Here is a 21,790-nt window from a genome sequence, read left to right as displayed (position 1 = left end):
CTACCCATTGGTTCCAGTGGAAGTAAGGCGGAAGTCTGTTCCACCTTCTGAATGACACCCCTTCAGATATGAGGGCCACAACCATGCAGTCCCCTCTGCTTAATCTTCACTTCTCCAAGCTAAACATATCCGTCTCCTTCCACCATTAATCATAGGCCTTGGCTTCCAGACCACTCACCATCCTGCTTAACTTTCACATGCCACGTGTAAGAAAAAGGCTTCCTGTCTTCTTCCACACATTGCGATTTGACAGCGAGCAGAGGCAGCATGCTCATCCCAACTGCGCCCAATCAGGTGTTGATGCCAGATTTGTAACACTTGCGGAAGGTTAATGTTGTCCCCTACTATCCCAGCATACTTCAACCAGCAGTGGGAGCTCTCTCACCTTTTTCTCTTTCTCCAACCAGTCATGGTGAGAGGTGGAGACTATGATTATCTACTTTGTCCTCTTTAATAGTTTAATAAGGGGTTGATAACTGTGGTTAGCATTCCTGCAGGGTAAGGATGCCACCAAGCAAAATGTCTATGGTTGGACTCAACTAATCCAGCAGAGTCAAGAAAACAGGACCCAAGCAGGGGTTTTTGTATTAGTAAATGTGTTGAGTGTAGGATTAGTAATTAAGTTTATGGTTAACATTATATGGAAAGAATGGATATAGGTAATATGATATATTTGTGTGACAGAATTCTCCTTACTTTATAGTGATGACTGTTCAGTCTTTTGCTATATCTGGGAGCTCTCTTTTTGTAGCTTTAAGTAATATTTTATAGTTTATTAGCCTCATGATTTAAACTACTTGTCTTTGATATTGGCTGGTTTTGCATGTGATGCTTGTATGTGTGCTCACACATACAGTTGGCCTTATGCCAGAATAAATATTTTAAGCAGCTTGGTTCCTACTTTTTCTCCTTTTCCTGAAACCGCAGGGCAGACATAACCAGCAGTGGGAGAACTGAACTGTATAAACTACAATTAGAATTGCAGAGCACAGGTGGTTGAAGCTTCTATACAATTGTCAAGCTATTTTGTTTTCTCAAATGAGAGGGTATTTAAGGAAAAAGCGGGCCGAAAATGTTGCTTTCTCATTCAAATTCTTCCAGGCAATGTATTCTATTGATGCTATTTGAAGCCACAGCAATAAACCATTTAAAGCTATCCTACAGTGTTGCTGAGAAATGAATATATAACCTGATTCAGTTAGCAGTTCATTTATTGATTTAGATTAGTGTATTGGGAATAACCGTGCCCTTCAAAAGAAGCCTTCCTTTGATCACAGCTGGATTTGGCACTTGGAGCCTCAGAACAAGGCCACCAGTAATAAGCAAGTTTAAAATAAAAAGGTGGTTTTAGCGTCACAGTTAAGTAATGTTTCTGCAGTGGATGTCTAAGACTTGGCTAGGGAAGACAGGCATCCCATTGCTATGCTATTCAAATACAAAGAACTATTGCAATGAAAGACTGGAGTAGCCACCTCATAGCATGTAATATATCTAAAGGTTTGGTGATCACTCCATTTTGCAATTTAATAGATAAGAAACCCCCTCCCCTCGTGCCTTGTATATTTACATGCTTTACTATGTCAGATCTGCATTCTTGGGATGCAAGGTTCCATTAAAAAATAAATAATAATCACAGCCCCCGCTCTCCCCCTTCGCCACACTCATTTTCTATAATATGGTAATGATATCACCGTAGCAGTAATTACGGGTCATCTTCATTTCTTTCATCTCTGCTGGTTCTGATGGCTTCATTCCTTTGACGGAGAAGATTTGGCTCTGGGTACTGTGATTATTTTGTTAAGCATTATTCGAATAGACAGGAGTGAGAGAAATTAATCAATCCAAATGCAATTAGCATCATGTTTAACCCAGTGATGGACGTCTCAAGGTGAAACAGCCAAGGGAGTTTCAGTCATTATTATTCAATCCAGTGGCTCTTATCTAAATTATAATCAAGAGCGGTTTTATTGGCTTCAAGGCGAGGAGATGTAACTCTTTCCCTACACTTAGTGTCATGGAGATCATGGGTCAAGGAGGTCAAGCTGGCTGCTGTCAGTTTCTTGGAAGTGGGAGGTGCTCCCAATACATTTATCTTCATATTTAGGTTGGTTGAAACAAAATAGCCCTTAGTGAATTTGATACTGGTAGTTTTATGTTCTTGGCTTTTACCTTGATTGTGTTTATTAGGAGTAACAGCACAGCCTTTTCCTACGCAGTCTACTGAAGCCCATAGTGGTCCAGTCTGCTTTGTACTGTACGCCTCAAGAGTACCATAAGAGTTTTTATTCCTTTCTTGTAAAGGGGCCAGAAAAAGAAAATCCCTGAAGGAGAACCTATTATCTAGGCACAAGGGCCAACATTGATGCCGAAATCCAGCATCGCCTGAGCTCTGCGAGTGTGGCTTTCTCCCGATTGAAGTGCAGAGTGTTTGAGGACCGGGACATTCACAGGGAAACCAAAGTGCTTGTTTACAAAGCTATTGTACTACCAACCTTACTATATGCTTGTGAAACATGGACCACTTATAAATGCCATCTCCAACTCCTCAAAAGATTCCATCAACGGTGTCTCTGAAAATTTTTACACTTCACTTCGGAAGACAGGCGAACTAATATCAGTGTACTGGAAGAAGCAAAGATCACCAGTGTTGAAGCAATGATTCTTCAACATCAACTTTGTTGGACTGGTCATGTGCGGATGCCTGATGATCGTCTTCCAAAGCAACTACTCTATTCTGAACTTAAAAATGGAAAGTGTAATGCTGGTGGTCAACAAAAGAGGTTTAAAGACTGTCTCAAGGCAAATCTTTAAAAATGTAGTATAAACACTGACAACTGGAAAACACTGGAGAACAGTTGGAGAACAGCCTTTACCAAAGGTGTCATGGGCTTTGAAGAAACTCGATCTCAGGACGCAAGGGAGAAACGTACTAAGAGGAAGGCATGCTTGGCAAATCCACACCGTGATCAACTCCCGCCTGGAAACCAATGTCCCCACTGTGGAAGGACGTGTGGATCCAGAATTGGCCTCCACAGTCACTTACGGACCCATTGTTAAAACCGTGTTCATGGAAGACAATCTTACTTGGCTACGAGTGATTGCCAAAGAAGAAGAGGAATCCATCCATGCAGTGGGGGAAGAGAAGGCAAAATCACATTATGCAAGTAGAATGTCCACTTGCGCATGGACAGTTTGGGATGCAGTCCATTGTTAAGTCACAGCATTTCACAATCAAGATTTGAAATGCGTAGAGCAACTATTACCAGCATAATCAGCTTCTCTTCATCACTTAGAAGTCCAGTGCTGTAAATAGCATGTTCCAGATATGACTTATAATTCATCTTATTTTTATTTATTTATTTATTAGATTTATATACCTCCCTTCATAGAAAGATCTCAGGGCAGTTCGCAAGATAAAAACATGAGAAAAAGCACAAATAAATAGTTAAAACAGAAACAACCAGGCCTTTTTTTCCCAGCCAAAACTCTCTGGAACTCTGTTCCAGAACCTCTCATGAGAACAAGGGTGAGTTCCGGAACCTCTTTTTCTAGAAAAATAGCACTGGCAATAACAAAACAATATATTTGATACGTGAACACTGTATTCTGGAACTAGAAAGTAAAATTATAGTTCTGCAATGATGAAGTGAAGCCAGTATATGTAAACAACATTCCATCCATGAATGGAAGGTTGTATAGAACCGCAAAACAGCGCACACAATTATATTTTAATTTCCATGTCTGTATTCAGTTTCTTTGGCATAAGTTGCATGTTTCAACTACTATTCGCTTTGCCTTTAACAAACTTAGAGGGCAAGGCTCTTATGAACACAGAACTTTAGACTCTTCACTTAAGGTTTCTTATAACATGGTGAACATAGCACATCAATGAAAAGCAGTTGAGAAGTTGTAAGTATTTTATAGAGCTGCCCTTAGTTACAGCTGTGAACTGTGTATAAGAGTGCATAAAATGGCATTGGTGGTGTTGATTGTTGCTAATTGCATCAAGGAGGCTACCTTATACAGTACCAAGTTAGTCCATTGGTCTGTCTTGCTCGTTGCTGTCTACTCTTAACCGGCAGCAGCTCTCCTGGGGTTTCAGGATACCAGGGATTGTACCCAGAACCCTCCTTCTGCAAAACAGCTATGCTGCCACTGAGCTATGGTCCTTCCCTTAAATGAAATGCCAGTTGTTCTATCTGAACGCGTTGGGCATCTGTATGCAAAAACAAGCCATCTCCCCTTTCCCATTAAGGATCCTTCAGGGTGATAGCTGCTTACATAAATGTAAGTCCCTGGTTTCATTGGTTTTATCATAGTAAATCCTCCATTATTTCCTGACTATTCAGAGCTTATGACACAGTGCGGCACAGAGATACTATATGCATGAGAATGCCCTTTATGAGATGTTGGGGACCAATGAGCCCCAATCTCCAGCAGAGGGTTCTTTTCTAATTAAATTGCCATTGGAAGGAACATCCTAGCCACAGTTTCCACTTTGGACCGAAGGGCAAACATTATGAGTCTTTGTCATTTGATTAAAAATGTTACTTAACCTTTAAATTGCTACAGATGTAAAGATAGCCCTGAGTTTCTAATGTAATCTCCTCAAAGTTAAAATCGGGAAAATCTTTGTGTAATGAAACCCATATGTCATAGTGAAAGGATGCAAAGCGCTGGCAGAGTGGGCTGCTCTCGCAGGAGATTCTGCACCCAATCTTGTTAACCAGGGCTGCTTTTGGTAATCCCTCATCTCCTCACTTGCAAGAAATCAATCTGTACTACTGAATCGCTTCAACCAACAGCCACAAAATTTACTGCAGGAGGCAGTTTGGGGACAGTTGTAGTGCGAAGGGAGACCAAGGCAACAAGGCTAAATACAGGATTGAGGGATTGAAGTTCCAAAGAGGAGATTATATTAAACTGTGCTCCACCCTCCTTAGCAACTGGGAAATTAAGCTTCCGTTTTTGGATTCGGCCTCTTCTGTCCGCTACCTGGTTTGAGATCCATCTATTCTAAGGCAGAAAATTTAATTCCTGGTTCAAGAGCTTCTGTTATTTATAGCAACCCAATGGCTGTTTCCTAGGTAGTCCCAGGAAAGGGCGGATTTGTTGAAATACTCAGCTTTATTGTAACCTAGGCCGATTACATCCTAAATTGTTGTTTTCTGTGGTCTTTAGTGCCCCCACTTCCCCATCTAACTGAGGAGATTAATTTGTAATCGAGCTATTGCAGTTGTATCCATTGTTGGTTTTCTATTGTAGTGATAGAGAGAGTAAATTTTGCCTGGACAGGGCAATTCATGCTTCTGTTTCATGCTGTGATTTTTTTGCTGGGATGATAAAAAATTGTATGATGCCTCACCTCCAGTAGGCAAGTCCCTTGGATTAAGTATATTTAAAAAAAATATTCCAATGTAATCTAGTACAATTTTGTTTATCTGTTTTATTTGAAAATATACGTACCTCTATTTACTACGTAACTGGCTTCCCTTGTTCCCATGGGTAGTCAGTAGCGACAGCTATTACTGTAAGTTTCCCTGACAATGATTGCATTTAGGATGTTGGCTGCACTTTCTTCTCTTCCTTGTTTCTTAACCAAAATAAGCATGTCTAGAATTAGATTTAATTGAGGTAGGGGGAAATGTTGAACTGGACCAACGCTAAACAAAAAGAACCATTTAGCGTAAGAGACATTTTTTTGTTTCCTTCCCAAAGTGGGGTAAACCTCAGGGAGGGGGGCAACCCAGAGGGAAGAGTGCCCAAAATATTGGGAAAGAGCACTATCTTGTCTGAATTTGCCTATTACCAGCAATATACCGCAAGGGAAGGAGTGCATGTCCGGGTAGATCAGCTGCTAGCTAGACAATCGGCACACCCAAAGAAAGTAGCAAAATGCAGAAACTTCTCTGCACAATTTGGATGGCCCTTGCTTAATTGATGGCTATAAGGACCTTACCTTAGTTTTGTATTATAGCTTTTAAAATTTAAAGCCTAGTTGCCTCCTAAGTGTGTATTGAGAAGAGGAATACAGAATAGCAGAAGGCTGTCTCCTGCTCCTAATGGGATTTCGTAGCAGCATGTGCGAGTTTGTTTCAGAAGTCAGAAATGAACAGATGTTGGTATAAATTACCTCTGTGTCTGATGTCTTGCAAATTAAAAGCGCGGTTGGCATCACTAAACAATTTCACCAGGTGGGGGGGGGGAGGGCGAGCCGGGTGGTGATTATTGTAGCAGGTCGGTAAGAATCTTTAAGCTGCGGCAGAGCAGGATAGCAAGGATAAAGGAATGAAGAATAAAATGAGAGGTCTGTGAATTAATCAGAAATGTTAACATCTCCGATGACAAGCGAACAGGAGGGCACGTGCTCAGGAGCAGCCCCCAACTCACAGTAATTTCACTTGGAGCGCAGAACTAGTCAGTGCTCACAGCCTGATTTATAGGGTGCAGCCCTCTTCAGGGGCGCCTAGTTGTCACACATTCGTATATCTCCTATATGGGACTGGGGCTGTGGAAAACTTCCACTCCATCAGTTGATAATGCTGCAGTTTGCAGGGCATGAGATTTAATTCAAAGCCAACTTACTTGAACCTCAAACTTCCAGTGATGATGTTTTTAAGTTATTAGGGTTTATCCTCTTTTAAAGTCTCTGAATTTCACATATATGGTGCAATCGTGGCAAAATTTGAAATAGGAAATGATAGTCTTCAGGTTACACAGCAAGGTTCAATTTAGTTGACAGTTTTTCTGCAACTAAAAGTCAGTTGAGTGAATATGGTTTAATGTTTTCTATTTCTGGGTGCATTGTGGTTATGTGACTGCTTCAGGGTCCCCTCAACACCACCAACATCACTTTGGTACATTTAATAAATATTTGGATGGTGCAGTAAAGTTGGGTTTCTGATGTGGTGAATCGATATTCACTCGACCTGCACCTTACTTAATTACAGTCCTGTGAATTGCACCTGACTTAAGTGTATTATTATATACATGTTCTAGATCAGTAGTGGAGAACCTCTGTCCTACACCTGATGTCAGTTGTAGGTAAAGATGCTTCTAAGCGAAAGGGAATTTACAAGCCCCATTGGTCAGTTGAGGCCCTTTTAAAGCCATCTAAGTTAGTGAGTAAAGGTAAAGGGACCCCTGACCATTAGGTCCAGTCGTGACCAACTCTGGGGTTGCGGCGCTCAGCGTACAGCTTCCAGGTCATGTGGCCAGCATGACAAAGCCGTTTCTGGCGAACCAGAGCAGCGCACGGAAATGCCGTTTACCTTCCCACTGTAGCGGTACCTATTTATCTACTTGCACTTTGACGTGCTTTCGAACTTCTAGGTTGGCAGGAAAGTTAGCGAGTAGCTTAGTTTAACTTTCAAGTGTTTGAAGAAGTGCTTCCTTCTGTTTGTACAAAATTGTACACAATATCAAAGTGTGGTTGCAGCTTAGATTTGTATAATGACACTACAGTATAAGCAGTTTTACTTTCAGCCTTATGACATGGAGTTTTCACAGCTGCCATAGATTGAACTGGTGTTTTCACTAAGCTGTCCACCACAACCCCAAGATGCCACATTGAATTTGTGCAGTAATACAGGAAACTCCCCACTTGTGTGCGATCTACTTGGGCACGACCCCAGCGGCAGGAACCTGGAAGAGGCAGGTGGATACCGAGAAGACCCTCAGAGCCTGACATCCTTTTTGTGCGCTGGGGAGGGTCTCCTTGCAAGCCATGAGGACTCCCCAGGGTGCTCCCCACTTAAACGCATTTCACTTATGTGCGCAGAGTCCCAGAATGTAACCCTGCAAAAGTGGGGAGTTGCCTGTACTGCTCTTGCAGCCAAAATCTTCCCTCCGCTCTTAAGATTGGGCGGCCTGGCCTTCATAATAAAGGATCCCACAGGGAATTTTGAGGCCTAGGAGTCTTTGCAATATATTAGCCCTCTGTCTGCATATAACCTATTCACCACAACGAATGAGTATTTTACTTCTTACTTAAGAATGGGGAGACAGCATGCAAGGCAAAATTTTGGTCTTTAGGACACCTGCAGCTAAAACCTTGGAACTCCAAGCCAGAAATGTTTCTGTAGGAAAGTAGCTGTGTAAAAGCTCTGTGGTGCTTTTCACAGAGATTGATGACACACAGGGAAGCATATATAAATATATACTTTGCCTTGCTGCATTGAGCACTCAGGGAATGACAATACAGCGTGAGAGGGTAGAGCACAGCTCTGTAAACTCTACTTTAACACACCATCCATAGATGAAGTACTTTGAGGGAATATAAACCCCATTTACGTTATAGCATCCAGGGACTATCACTGCCAAGGGAGAGTGGAAGTGCTGTCTCATTTATGTTTAAGATCATAAGCAGCCAGGGACAAGTAATCTTGAAATGGAGGGAGGCAGAGGTCCATAATCTCTGAAGGGTTATAGCATCCAGGAAGAGATGCCCTGAGGAGGAGCAATAGCGCTCTAGATTATACTATTCATAGATGGATATAGCAGGAAAACTGAAAGGGGGAACCTGAAGCTAGCCGGAGAGGAAATAAAGGAAGTGGGTGTCGTAAGAAATGAGACAGCTTGTGAGTATTACAGCTGAGCTTTGACGTTTTCAGTGCTTGGCCTGCAATTCCAGACTGCTAGGAACGCAGAACCGCAGCACAGATTTATTTCTTCACTTTATATCTTTTTTGCTACCTCTTGGCACCAGAAAGCCATTTTAAATGAATTTCGCAAGTGGGGTTAAATATTGTAAATTATCCAGCTCTACTTGTTTTATGTTAAGCTTTTTCTTTCTTTCTTTCTTGTGATTTCAGCAAGAGAAATGACTCGAGGGAAATTTCTGAACATCCTGGAAAAACCCAAAAAGTAGCTGAATATGGAGTTTGGAAAGAAATACACCTGACTGCTGGAAGACGACCAGAATTTCCCCGAATGCAGAAATGGAAAGGCCAGTACTCTGCCTGATGCTTACAGAAATGCTCCCTTGCCTCACCTCTTTTCTGAAGAGACACATCCAGGTTATTTTGGCAAGGACAGACAACAGTTCCCCAGCAGAACAATTTGACCCGCCTGTCTCTTAACTACCCCCTACACGTTTTGCTAGAATAATTTTGTAACATAATTTTATGCCCGTCGAGTCAAAATGGATACATTCATTCATCCGCGATTGGCAACAGCATATTTTTAAAATAAAAGCAGAGTTGCTTTTTATTACCTGGTTCTATGACACAGGCCTGTACATCACATGGCATATACAAGTATATGTCTGCATGCACATGCATGTCCCTCTTTTCCTTTTGGGACAAGTACTCAACATATTATTCATGGAAGAAGCCACCACAAGTGTGGTCCTGAATGAAAACTAATTTTTATTTTATTTACATTTTGGCTAATCTCAAGACTACAAAACATGTTTGATTTCCAAGTTAGCTGTATGTATTGGCCACAAACATTGCAGATAAGATGATGCGGTTTCCCTTCCCAAGGCTCACATAGGCTCAGGTGCTGAGTGGGATTGGGAGCCACATGCCAACATGTAATATGAATTAATTAATTAATTAATTAATGGATGTTTGCTTGTTTGTTTGTTTGTTTGAATATATATTTGTCTCTTAAGGTGGGAAATGTGAAGGGGGCCTTTCTAAATGATGAAAGAAAATATCCTCCAATCATTAATACCCAGAAGATGGTTCTTCAAAATTGGTTTCTCTTACAAAGAAACCTATTGGAGAGATGTCATTATTGTATCACTTGAATCACCTCCCCGCCCCCCAGAAGCAATAAATTGCTTGTCCACAAGATGCATGGTTAGGATATTGTATTATGAAGTTGCTAGTTAAACATTTGAGGATAATCCAGCCAGAAGCAAGCAGTTTTAAGTCCCATGGATCTCAGATTGAACACATGCTTGCACCTCTCTCATTCTGAAATCAGTGGGATTCTAGAGAGCTTAACTTTGGGTATGACCTGAATATTCTACTGAAAACTCTATATAGATTTCACTTTTCTCCAGAGCAGAACAAAAGCATTTACATTGTGGGCACTGGATATACATTGAAAGATTTCAGCACAGAGACCTTAGAGTGTCCTTTTCAATTTGCAGGTGATATAGGGTAAGCTTGGAGCTGTACGGATAAACTGCTGTATAATCAACTAACTATATATATGCAACTTCACATGATCCTGCAAGCAATTCTGTGTTAAGGCACTTTGTACAGTACACAACTGGCACCTGCCAGTTTCAGCTGTAAATCCTTGGGTATCTGTCTATCTAATAACAATAGGGACTTTTCAAAGCATAAGAAGTTTAGCAAAGTCTTCACTTGTTTAAGTAATGGTCACATATGGTCACAATATGCACGATTGGGGCTCAGATATGAGGTTGCATTGCTGTGGGAGCAAAACTGCATATGATGGTGAACAATGAGATTGAAAGCAAGAGAAACTGTGGTGTTGTCCAGAGAAATGTTGATGAAATGTTTTTCATGTTGACCTAATGTTTATATTTGTTCAGGAATATTGAAATTCTTGCATCTATTTTATATGTTTGTGGCTTTTCATATGTATATAGTAAACATCACAAAATTGGTTTTTGTGTACATGTTGAAGTTACGTTGGGACAGAGTTCTGAACTCTCCCATTGGAAGCAATGGGATGTGAAAGTGTTTAGCTCCAGTTTCATCACGCCATGCTCTGTATATTTGTTTTTATTGTGAAGGTTCTTGAAACACATTTTTGAGGCTGTGAAACTGAAAAGTTTAGGCAACACCTAGGGTAAGTTCACATTACCAGTCTAGTCATGAATCATAATTTTTAGAATTAGTTGTTAAAAAGCTTTTCTTTTTTATTCTGGAATCTTTTATCCTTCATAGATAGGGCAGTAATCTATATATGCCCTAGTGTTGGGATATTTATATATTTATATTTTTCAGTCTTGGATATGATGGGAATGTATTTTTATAAATAGTAGTAATACTTGATCGGGTTGTCCTGAACAAGTAACCTGTATGTTATAGCTCCGTGTTCTTAAAATAAATAAAGATTAAACAATGCATTTTCAAAAGCATGTAAAAAAAGGAATTTTGTTTCACCAGTGATTTTTAGCCAAATATCAGTTTGATTCTATGTATGCCCCAGCTGGGAATTACTTACATATTTCATTAATGAATTGCTTCCCATAGCGTAACCTGAGCCAATTTAACAATAAAAATGTATCTTAAAAACAGTTTGAAGTCTAATTATAATTACAGACTGGGATTGAAATCTCAACCTCAAATGCTTGTTGCGAGAAGAAAGGTCTTCAACAGATGCTAAAAAGAAAATAGAGACGGTTTCTATATGCAACATTGGAAATTCGCCAGGTGCCAGGCACATTTTGCACCTGGCTATCAGGCACTTGCAACCAAATGAAGATGCCCCGTCGCCAGAATGGCACCTGACGTCTCCACCATCTGGAGGTGCATGCCTGGGGAGCCTTGGATCTTGGCTGTTTTCACACACTAGCAACACTTTCTGTAGAATTCTATCTGCTATATTTTATCTGCACAAACCGAATTAATTTCAGGAACCTAAACGTCGTATTGAAAAATACAACTTTTGAGCCGTCTGGCCCAAAAATTGGCAACTAGGCATTCCATTTTGGCAACTGTAACCCTGGTTTAAGGAGCTGTTTGGCACTTATATATCCGAGTTTCTAACACTGCCCATATGGTATAGGGAGAGCGTTCTAGAGGACAGGTTCCTACCATCATATCAGGAGGTCTGTTCTATGCAATGTATCTGCAGAAGGCCCTCACCTGCAGAGCAGTGATCAACTGATTGTATAAGGGGTGAGATAATTTTTCAGGTACCCTGATCCCAAGCTAAATAGGGCTTTAAATACCAAAACCAGCACATTAAACTTAGGCCAGTAGTGAATTGGCAGCCGGGACAATTCTTTCAGCAGTAGCATAGTATGAAAGTGATACTCTGCCCCAGTATGTTGCACTAGCTACAGATTCTGGGCAGCCCCACATAAAGCTCACTGTGGTAAGACATCTGGAGTTACCATGCATGGTTAACACTGGTCAGGATATCCTGGTCTGGAAACAGTCCTAACTAGATGAAGCTGGCAAAAGACACTTCTAGCCATTGAGGTCACTTGGGCCTCTAGTGACAAAAGTTTCATATTTTGTAGCAGTTATATAAAATTAAAAAGGTCACAGTTAAACTTCGCCTGAGTTTGAGACTTGAAAATCAGAATTTAGTTACTTTATAAAGAGTAAGACTTGTGCTCTCTCAGTCTACATCCCTAAATATCCTCTATAACAACCGTATGAAATTTTGAGTACAGTACAGTCTCATGTTTCTTTTGCATTTTAACATCCAAATAAATAGAGCAAGATGGATTCTGGTCTTTCAGGGTGCCCAATTTACTTGCTTTCATACATTTAGAGCGAATTCATTTTGTATTAATTAAGTCTGGCAAATGTTTGAGTGTTTTGAGATAATTACGGAAGGAGTCTTCCTTCGGGTTGAATCTCCTATGGTCCACAATGGAAAGTGTAGCTTTGTAATAACGGGAAGGTTATCTAATTAGCAATTCAATTTAATCTGGTTTTAAATATTATTCAGTAATCATAGCTGCATGGTGTTACTAAAGGATAGAGTTAATTGAAAGCCTTAGCTGTGCATTTCCATACCTTAATAAGCTTGGAGAATAGGAGACATTCAAAGAGAAAAATGTTACATTCAAGTGTACCCTGTTGATCCTATTAAATCTTTTAGCAGCCCTTAATATCCTGAAGCACTAGGTCCTGGTGTTTCAAGCGCAGAACGTGGCAGACTTTTGTGTGACAGCTTTCTAGGGGTCTTCCCCCTGCCAGTTGCTGGGGAACAACAGTGGAAGAGAGCTATTTCCTTCATGCCCTGGCTGGTGGGTTTCCCACAGGAATATGATTAGTCAGGTTGTGAAGCAGAATGCTATACTAAATAGGCCAGGTGTGGGAAATCTTTGGCCCTTGAGATGTTGCTGAACTACAACTCCCATCAGCCCCAGCAAGCATGGCAGATGGGCAAGGATGAAGGATGAAGTGGCTTGTCCAGTGGCAGTGAAGCTGCAACACTAGTTTCCTAGCAGGTTTGTCATTGCTACTCACAGAGAGAGGGGGTTGGAGAGGTCAGTGAAGTCAATCCGGTGTTTCCTCCCATGCACCTGCACTGCCCTGCTCTCCTCCTTCCCACTCCTAGTAAGCAGCAGTGACACAACTGCCAGGCAGCTAATATCACAGATCTACCCCACAGTGGGAGGCCACACCTGCTAGGTCTTAGGACAAAGGTAGTACATATGATTAAGGTGTAGATTTATACATCAGCTATCTAACACCTTAATTTAGGGTGGAGGGAGCCCTTTTCATTTTCACAAACAACTGACCTTTAAAATTATCCAGCAATCTACTAATAGATCTGCATTTAGCTGCTGCCAATCCCTGCTCTGCATAATTCTAGTGGCACCCTGAAGATAGCAGCAGGGTGAACATCTAGACTCTCCATTAAAATGGAGAGCATGAGACTCTTAATCTCAGGGTCATGGGTTTGAGCCCCACAGTGGGCAAGATTCCTGTATTGCAGAGGCTTTGACTAGATGGCATTTGTGGCCCCTTTCAACTCTACAAAGTCTTCTATTCTACCCACAGTTTAAAATGGTGTGTGTGTGTGTAAAATCTCATCAAACTGTTTCCAGGATGTGATTCCAGGCATTTCTATGCATCACCATTTTAGCACTTCAGTGGTTTTATTCTAAGTAAAGTTCAGAAAATCAGCCATCTGAAAATCGGTGATTATCCAGCTTGGGCACTAGAGTCACATGTAGTGGCAGAGAAAGTGAAAAGTCATGTAAAATGTGCAATTAGTTCCCATGTTTCACAGCTGAAAGTATTTTGACCTTGCTGGGGACTCCAAGGCATTGCATTCCATACTTCCTTTCACTTCATCATTGGTAACCCACCGTCACAACAAAGTGATCAGAGCAGCTAATGCAATAAACAGATTAAAAACAATAACCCGTTTTGCATTGTTCTTTGGCCCAGTGCTGTGATCAGAGCAGTTGACTCCAGTCAACTGACTTCCATGCAGAATGAGGCTTTTGTTGTTGTTGGTTGGTTTGTGTTGCTGACCCCTGACCTTCATTCTGACTCTTCTAGCACAGCTCCCTGGCAAACAAGACACTGGAGCTTCCTGCTGTCTGTGTTACAGACACTAGCCGAGAGAAAGCAAAACAGAAAAGGTGATTCTGCCCCCCAAAAAGCTGTTTGTCATCAGAGGAAGTGGAAAAGAAAAGGGAATACTTTTTGAGGGCAACAATACCCACAGAACTTTTTCTCCTTTTTTGTAACAGCAAGTTGTACTGTTAATCTTGTCCTTTTATGAGAGCCAGGGTGGGTGGCTCAGGAATAACATATTTTTCAGCTCTGCAGTTTTCTCAATGCATTGCTGCTTTTTTAAAAAGTTCAAAACAAAACAATGTCCTATTTTTGCAGCACCAAAATATCTATTGGCAAAGGCTGCCTCAGACAAAATAGAAAACAATAGATGTCATACTTTGAGGTGGTTTATACATTGAATCACTAACACAGTGCCCACAAGCACACAGGTACCTGCAGAGACCTTCCCTGGCACTCAGAGGGTCCCACCTCCCACAAAAAAGGCTTGAAAAAAGCCTTCTAGTCAAATGTTCCCATGGGCCTAAACAGGTTTCTGGCCCCTACTGTATGCAAGGCAGTCAGTGACCAGATGAAACTTTTGACAATGCATTTGTTTATGGAATCGTAGAATTGTAGAGTTGGAAGGGATCACAAGGGTCATCTAGTCCAACCACCTGCAATGCAGGAATCTTTTTGCCCAACATGGAGTTTGAAGCCACGACCCTGAGACTTAAGAGTCTCATGCTCTGCAACTGAGCTCACCCTCTTCTCATATCTAATACAAATCCACTCTATCAACAGTCCCTTCTTGACATTGTTCATTCTCATAACACTATAAATGATCTAGAATACATTCTTGTCTAGAGACACACCAGAGCTATGCAGAGTGCCATCAATCCCACTAGCAGTGCCATTTATTCATAAACTTCTGAGTATTTGAGCATCTTGGATGTTTTTTGTGCCATTCAGATCCAGGGAATGTGAACGTATAAAAATTCAGCAGCCCGTGCTTGCTGCTAGTGTTCATCTGTTTCTTGTAGCATACTGTAGTTCTTACTTCCCGTTGGTGTTCCAAACAGGTACCTAGTATTGAATCAAACAAATTCAGGTACAGTATGTGACTAGCTGTTTGTGGACAGTGTTATCAACATTGCTCTGAAATAGTGCCCCCAAAAGGCCAGTTTTAAAAAGCTGTTCCTATCACCTTTACTAAACAGGATGATTTTTTCAGTTTTCTAATTACTTCATTACTATTTTCATTGGTTTTTCAAAATGCACACATGTGCACAAGGGGCATAGATGAAAGAGAGGGAGGAAACATTAGGTTAAAGAATATCAAATTAGTAGTTCTTACGGCACACAATTTTTCATTTTTCAAATATTTACTAGCTTATATGTGCTTGCCTTTCTGGGGAGATTAAGCTAGTGCCTCTGTTTGCTGGACCATCATTTAAAATGCTATGAATGAAAAAGATTGGAAGGTAAGTCCATTTCTGAGCCTATCCTGTTAAGTATATTACCTTCTATTTCCTTTCCTGTTACCTATGCCAAGGTCAATTGAACATCGCTCTCTGTTGTGAATCCATTAAAAGCAATTATATTCTTTCTGGAAAACTGCACAGTTGTGATTGCACTATGGAATGCAGAATACAGAGTAAGTAGAGATAAGGAACTCAGTAACTTGAGAAAAAGGCAAGCGAATAGTTCTCATGGCTACAGAGAGAAAGCTGAAAGCATGCTGGGACGTTAGATATTTGCATTCAAGTTTAGGAACCCTGCTGTTTGCGTGAAGCTTCTAATGTTCCCAGTTCCCAGTCCATATCTCTCTCTTGGCTTTTTATTCTATTTCCTTTTCCATGAGTCCCAGACCTAGAATAGCTGGGAATGGCAAGCGGCGGCGAACGGTGTAATGCGAGCAACTGAGAGATTCACATGGAAATTTGCCCCACTGACAGCCTGTGCTTCCTGAGTCAGCGTTACTGTTTCAGCTGATGACTTCGCAAGGAAAAAGCCTTTCCCCCAAACTGATCCAAAGTCCAGTGACCCAGGTGAGTGTGGAATCACCGACGGTAAACTGATTGGCAGGAAGGAAAGAGAGGAGAAAGGCTGCGATAGAAGCGTGAGGGGAAGAGGAATGTGGACAGTAGAGGAAGAATAGGATGGGTCAAGGACAGACTTTGCCCCTGGCAATTACTAGCTGACGTGAGGCCTTCTGCCGTCGTTCCCTTTGGGTCCCTATGAGGTAGTAATCGGGTAGTCGGAGGCTGTTTTCTCATTGCCTGTCCACTTCCCCTGCTTCCCCCCCCCCTTCCAGTCTGTGGCAGCTCTTGTTGCATTTGTCGTGCAGGCCGCACTGACTGTTGCTTGTTAGGAGAATTTGCTGCCCCCCCCCAAAGTCAGGCCTATGGTAAGAGCCGTGTGAAGCGGAAGACAATTAGGGGCTTATTAGTGTCCCGGGGAGACGTGTAACTTGTGTTGCTGGGACTTACCAAAACAGTGAGAGTCTTATGGGCAAGCTCCAGCCGAGAAAAGACTGAGGGATTGTCTCACCTAATTACGGGGAATGGGCCTCTTTGTGTTTGTGATTCGGTACGGTTGTCCGATCGCTTTTCTCCGGCTGCTGGCTCAGGCCGAGCTGGAAGTGTGCTAATTAGAAGAGAAATGGACGTAGTGATCCTGTCAGCTCTCGTTACCGGCGGGGACAAAGCAGAATATTATTCTGAGGCACTGTTTTGTGAGTGTCCCTCTCCCAGCTCTCATTAGGGGAAAAGGCGGGCGAGCGGGTGGGGAGGGAGGGGATCCTACCACATGGACGGGCTAATGGAGCGCAGGCACCATTACTGTGCTAATTAACGGGCTCAAGCAAGGCCTTCGCCAACCAGCAGCCGCGGCCATTACACCTGGGGACTCCACCACCTCAACCAACTGGCTAAGGTGAGAGGAAGCGCCTCGACCAAGCTGAACACCGAATGCTCGGCCACGTTCCTGTTCTTAATAGGGTTGGATACCAGATGTTATTAGTTACAGTAGTAGTAGTAGTAGTAGTTGTTGTTGTTGTTTATTAAATTTGTATACCGCCCTATACCCATTGATTGCTGGGCGGTTCACAACATAAAATTCCAATATAAAAAAACAAACAAAATACGTAAGAAAAACAAAGACAACCCAAGAATCCCCTCTTCCGCAACACATTTTAAAAGGGCATCAGATGTCAATCAGCCAAAGGCCTGGTTAAAGAACCTTTTCATCTGGCACCTAAATATTTGAACCTCCCTGCCCCCATCGAAATCAATGAGATAAGTTAGTAGTGATGTAGGTGAATTCCCATTGATTTCAGTGGAGGAAAAATTTGAACTTCCTTAGTCTTGAGGCCGCTCTCAGTCCCAACAAGAGAACAGAAATGAGGTTTGTCCAAGTGAGCCTTGGGTGGGTTGTGTTAGACTCAAAAGTATTTAGCCTCAAAGTCTGAGCACTGCAGAACTACTTGATTCGGTTCCGGTTTTATCGTGATGAATACCATCAGTCTACTTATACTTAACACATATTTCCAAGATGTGAAATGGGCATGAGGGTAACATAATGCCTTGCAGGTAGCAAGAGATGTTAATCTCCAGCATGTGAGCAGCTTTAATTGTTATTTATTACGTAACATGGTCACTTACTTACAATTTGCCAAGAAAGAGGAAATGCATCATCACAAAGGAGGACCAAAAAAAGGAAACAGAGTTGTATAAACACTGCATATGCTAATTTCTATGAATAAATACAAATTCAGGAATAATTGCTGTAATTTTAATAGAAGTACAGTACATCTCACCACAGTGACCAATTGAACTGTTTAATCTGCTATCCAGGTGTTAACTGTTGATTGACAAACTTCAAGACCTTCTATTCTCCAACTTACTTTCTTTTTAGTTCTAGGAACCATTTATCTGCTAGAAAGATAATAATTAAACATCCTTTCATATAGAGGACTCCTCCTTTGTGAAGTAGGATACATGAGCAGCCTACGAGAACCTGGATTAGGATATCTGTGACAAAGAACAAAATAGATCTACTGAACAGTGTCATAACCTTTTGGATTGCTCTCATGGTTAGAATAAGGGATCTCCGTAGTCTATGATGCTATGCAGCTCAGAGTTTTAGCATCCTGATAATCTTGGCTATATTTATCTGTAATATTTTTACAGATAAAGTTTCTGTGCATTATGTTTAAGATGTGTGAATGTTGCTAATACAATTCACTTAAGTGTATGGGTATTAAAATGGCAGATGTGATTCAATATACACAGATAGAAAGGGATGCAGCTGTGAAAAAGGTGGAATGCATGTTAGGGACCATTAGGAAAGGGATTGAAAAATAAAACTGCCTATGGTAAGACCACACTTGGAATAATGTGTATTATTCTAGTCATCACTTTTCAAAAAGTTTGTTAGTTTTTATATTATGATTATGTTAAATCAACAGAATCAACACAAGTATAAGTGTCCAGCTCAAGGGAAGTAATGTGCCCACTCTAGTCTGCTTTGGTCAGACCTCACCTGGGGTACAGTGTCCACTTCTGGTCACCATAGTTTAAGAAGAATATTGACAAGCTCCTTGGAAGAAATGTAATCAATCACTCAATAAAATATTGGAGGTGTTATTGAATACCAGTTGCTGGGAATTGCAGATAGGAAGAGCACTGTTGTACTTGGGTCCTGCTTGCAGGCATCTGGTTGGCCACTGTGTTGAATAGAATAGGCTTTTGGTCTGATCCAGCATAGCTCTTCTTATGTTTTCAAGGCAGGAGGAAAAGGGGAGGAACTAAGATTGCCAGCGCATTGCTCTGCATTTCTTAACACTAGCTGAAGTCAAATAAATTATGCAAATTATATGCAATATTATTTTTCAAAATATGTACTACAGTATTATTGTTTATTAATCATCTCCCGCATATATCCCAATGAGATGTACAAAACAACAGAAAATGTTTAGGTTGCAAAATGGAGCCTGGCATAGATTTTGGGTTACATTAGTTCAAAATGTTGATTCTTCTCATTTAAGGACACAAAAGCCTGTCCATGCTTTCTGTTCTGTTCTGTTCTAGGAACCATTAATCATACAGGGGTACCTCGGGTTACAAACGCTTCAGGTTACAAACTCCGCTAACCCAGAAATAGTACCTCGGGTTAAGAACTTTGCTTCAGGATGAGAACAGAAATCGTGCTCTGGTGGCGCAGGAGCAGCAGGAGGCCCCATTAGCTAAAGTGGTGCTTCAGGTTAAGAACAGTTTCAAGTTAAGAACGGACCTCTGGAACAAATTAAGTTCTTAACCAGAGGTACCACTGCAAACCCTTATGTAGCATGACTCACAGGTTTTTTTAAGACCAAAAATATATGTGGGTAAACATCAACATATGCCAACGTCAAAAAAAATATATAGCTGCAGAGCCATTTAAAGGGACCATATAATATCAATTTGTAAGCAATCTGCTTTTGCACACTTGATGCTCAGCTCCTGGATTATATTTGGAAATGCCATGAGTCAAGAACGTCTAGTTTCCAGGTTGTCAGCAGCTTGTCATCTCCATTGCCCAGGCGATATTTGCCTCCTGAACTGCCCTCACACCTTCCCTTTAAAAATAAAATTAAAGTAAAACCTTTAGCCACATGCACCAGGTTGCATCAAAAGCAGGAGCTTGAGCATCTGTGTCTTCATTTTTATCATACCTTTATATGTTGGGATGTGAATAGATGCTAGGCGAGGATATATTTATTAGATACTATCCTTCCTTCCTCTTGATTGTGAGTTCAACAGTGTGCCATCCCTTTGCACCTTAAAAGGGAAGCTTAAATAGGCTAGTTTTTGCCTTTTAATTTAAGTAATCCAGAATGCCCTAAGGCAGACTGCATTTTCTTGGTATTTCCCCCTTTTCTTCCCCTTAAAACAATAATCATACAGATAGTCTTGTAAAAGGTAAAAATAACATTTACTCGGAATACTTGCTGAAAAGTAACAGATTCATCAGCTTTGTTTGGGCAGGTTTAAAATGGTGATTCAATTACAAAATCATACTTTAGTTTAAAATGAAGTCTGAGCATTGGAGCTCAGACTCAGCAGAAGTTCTCATATTTCTTGCTTGGTGGAAAGAGATGAGGAAGAGATGAAAAAGTGAATGTGCCCAGGCAGGTAAGAGAATATCTTGTCAGGGCACAGTGGGAGTGTCTCTCTCAGAGTTCTCTCTAGCAAATTTACAGGAAAACTCTGTGATCTTCAGCTCCTATCATATGCCTGTCTGGCAAAACATGAACTGCTGGTTTTAAAAGCATTTTAAATAACCCACAATATGCTGCCTTTCCTCCATTCTGAAAACAGGCAGCAGCATACATACTATTTCCAGGAGGCTCCCATTCCAGGCACAAAGCAGACACAGACCTGCTTATCTTCAGCAATGTAGTTATTTCGCATTTCCTCAGACCGCATCCTGGCACATTATTTAATTGCAACAGTCAGTGATATGGAGTATTGCATGCCCAAGGAAAACTAAGCAGGGGTGGGAAGCATGTGACTTCAAAAAGCTATCCTCACTCTCCCCCCCCCATCTGAGGAGTGGACAGACCCAGAGATTTGGGAGGCTGCTAAGGTAGCAGGGCTGTGTGATGTCATAGGAAAATATGTCCTTTTTGAAACCTAAAGGTGTTCTGGGAACAAGGAGGAGGAAATAGGCAAACAAGGATCTGCTAGAAAAACTCATTTCTTCATGCTTTCCTTTAATAAATGTTTAGGATGGTTTGGATTTACTGTTTTATTATATCCAGTAAATCTAAAGTTTAGCAAATATGTAGCTCCTAGGACATGTGCTATTTGCAGGGAGGAACATAGCTGCCAAGTTTTCCCTTTTCTCGCGTGGAAGCCTATTCAGCATAAGGGAAAATCCCTTTAAAAAAGGGATAACTTGGCAGCTATGGGGAGGAAGGGTATAAGGAACAAACTAGAAAGGTGAAACTTGCTGCTTTGACACTGGAAGAGTGCAGCCAGTGGAATTCCGGAAGACTGAGGATGACCTGGATCTCTTAGCTGAACAAGGGCAGCAGAAATGGAATTTATATCAATAACAATGTAATCTACTTAGATGTTTGTTAATCATTTCTGCTGTTAGCTTTTCTTATAAGCATAAGAACATCTTGCTATAATTATAAAACACATTGATGACATCTCATTTGGAGAAACCAGAATGAATTTGATTAGGATCTCCCCACCCCGCGCAAAATGCACACACACACCCCACAACAACTGGTTTTGTAGATACGGAAAATTGTATTTGATTTTCAATTTAGTTTTGATTGTGTATTTTAAACAATTCATCCAGACTACTGTACTTTAACTAGTGGACATTTTCATTTGCTCCTTGCCTTATCCTTCAGCTTGTGGCTTGGATTACTTGCTCAAATTTTCTGAAGTTCTTAATTCTCCTTGTGGCATTCTCTGATCAAGCTTCTGTCAATTGTTCTGTGGGAAGCTGGTGAGCTGATAGTCCTACTTTGCACATTCACTATGCAGCTGGATGAAAACTCTGAGCACTGATTTGTTGTTGTTTAGTCGTGTCCGACTCTTTGTGACCCCATG

The 21,790-nt window shown here is 41.2% G+C and overlaps 1 protein-coding gene across 1 annotated transcript in view; it reads left to right on the top strand.

The window, feature by feature from the left end:
- Window positions 1–14,464, top strand: part of LIN52 (lin-52 DREAM MuvB core complex component) — a 41,330-nt gene extending 26,866 nt beyond the window's left edge. The window contains exon 6 of the mRNA XM_035108696.2: window positions 8,814–14,464. Within this exon, the coding sequence (XP_034964587.1) occupies window positions 8,814–8,869 (56 nt within the window). The 3' untranslated portion in view covers window positions 8,870–14,464. The remainder of the gene's footprint in view (window positions 1–8,813) is intronic.
- Window positions 14,465–21,790: the final 7,326 nt, after the last annotated feature.

This window comes from Zootoca vivipara, chromosome 1 (genome assembly GCF_963506605.1).
Source record: "Zootoca vivipara chromosome 1, rZooViv1.1, whole genome shotgun sequence".
NCBI lineage: Eukaryota > Metazoa > Chordata > Lepidosauria > Squamata > Lacertidae > Zootoca > Zootoca vivipara.
This window is presented reverse-complemented; position numbering and strand designations above follow the sequence as displayed.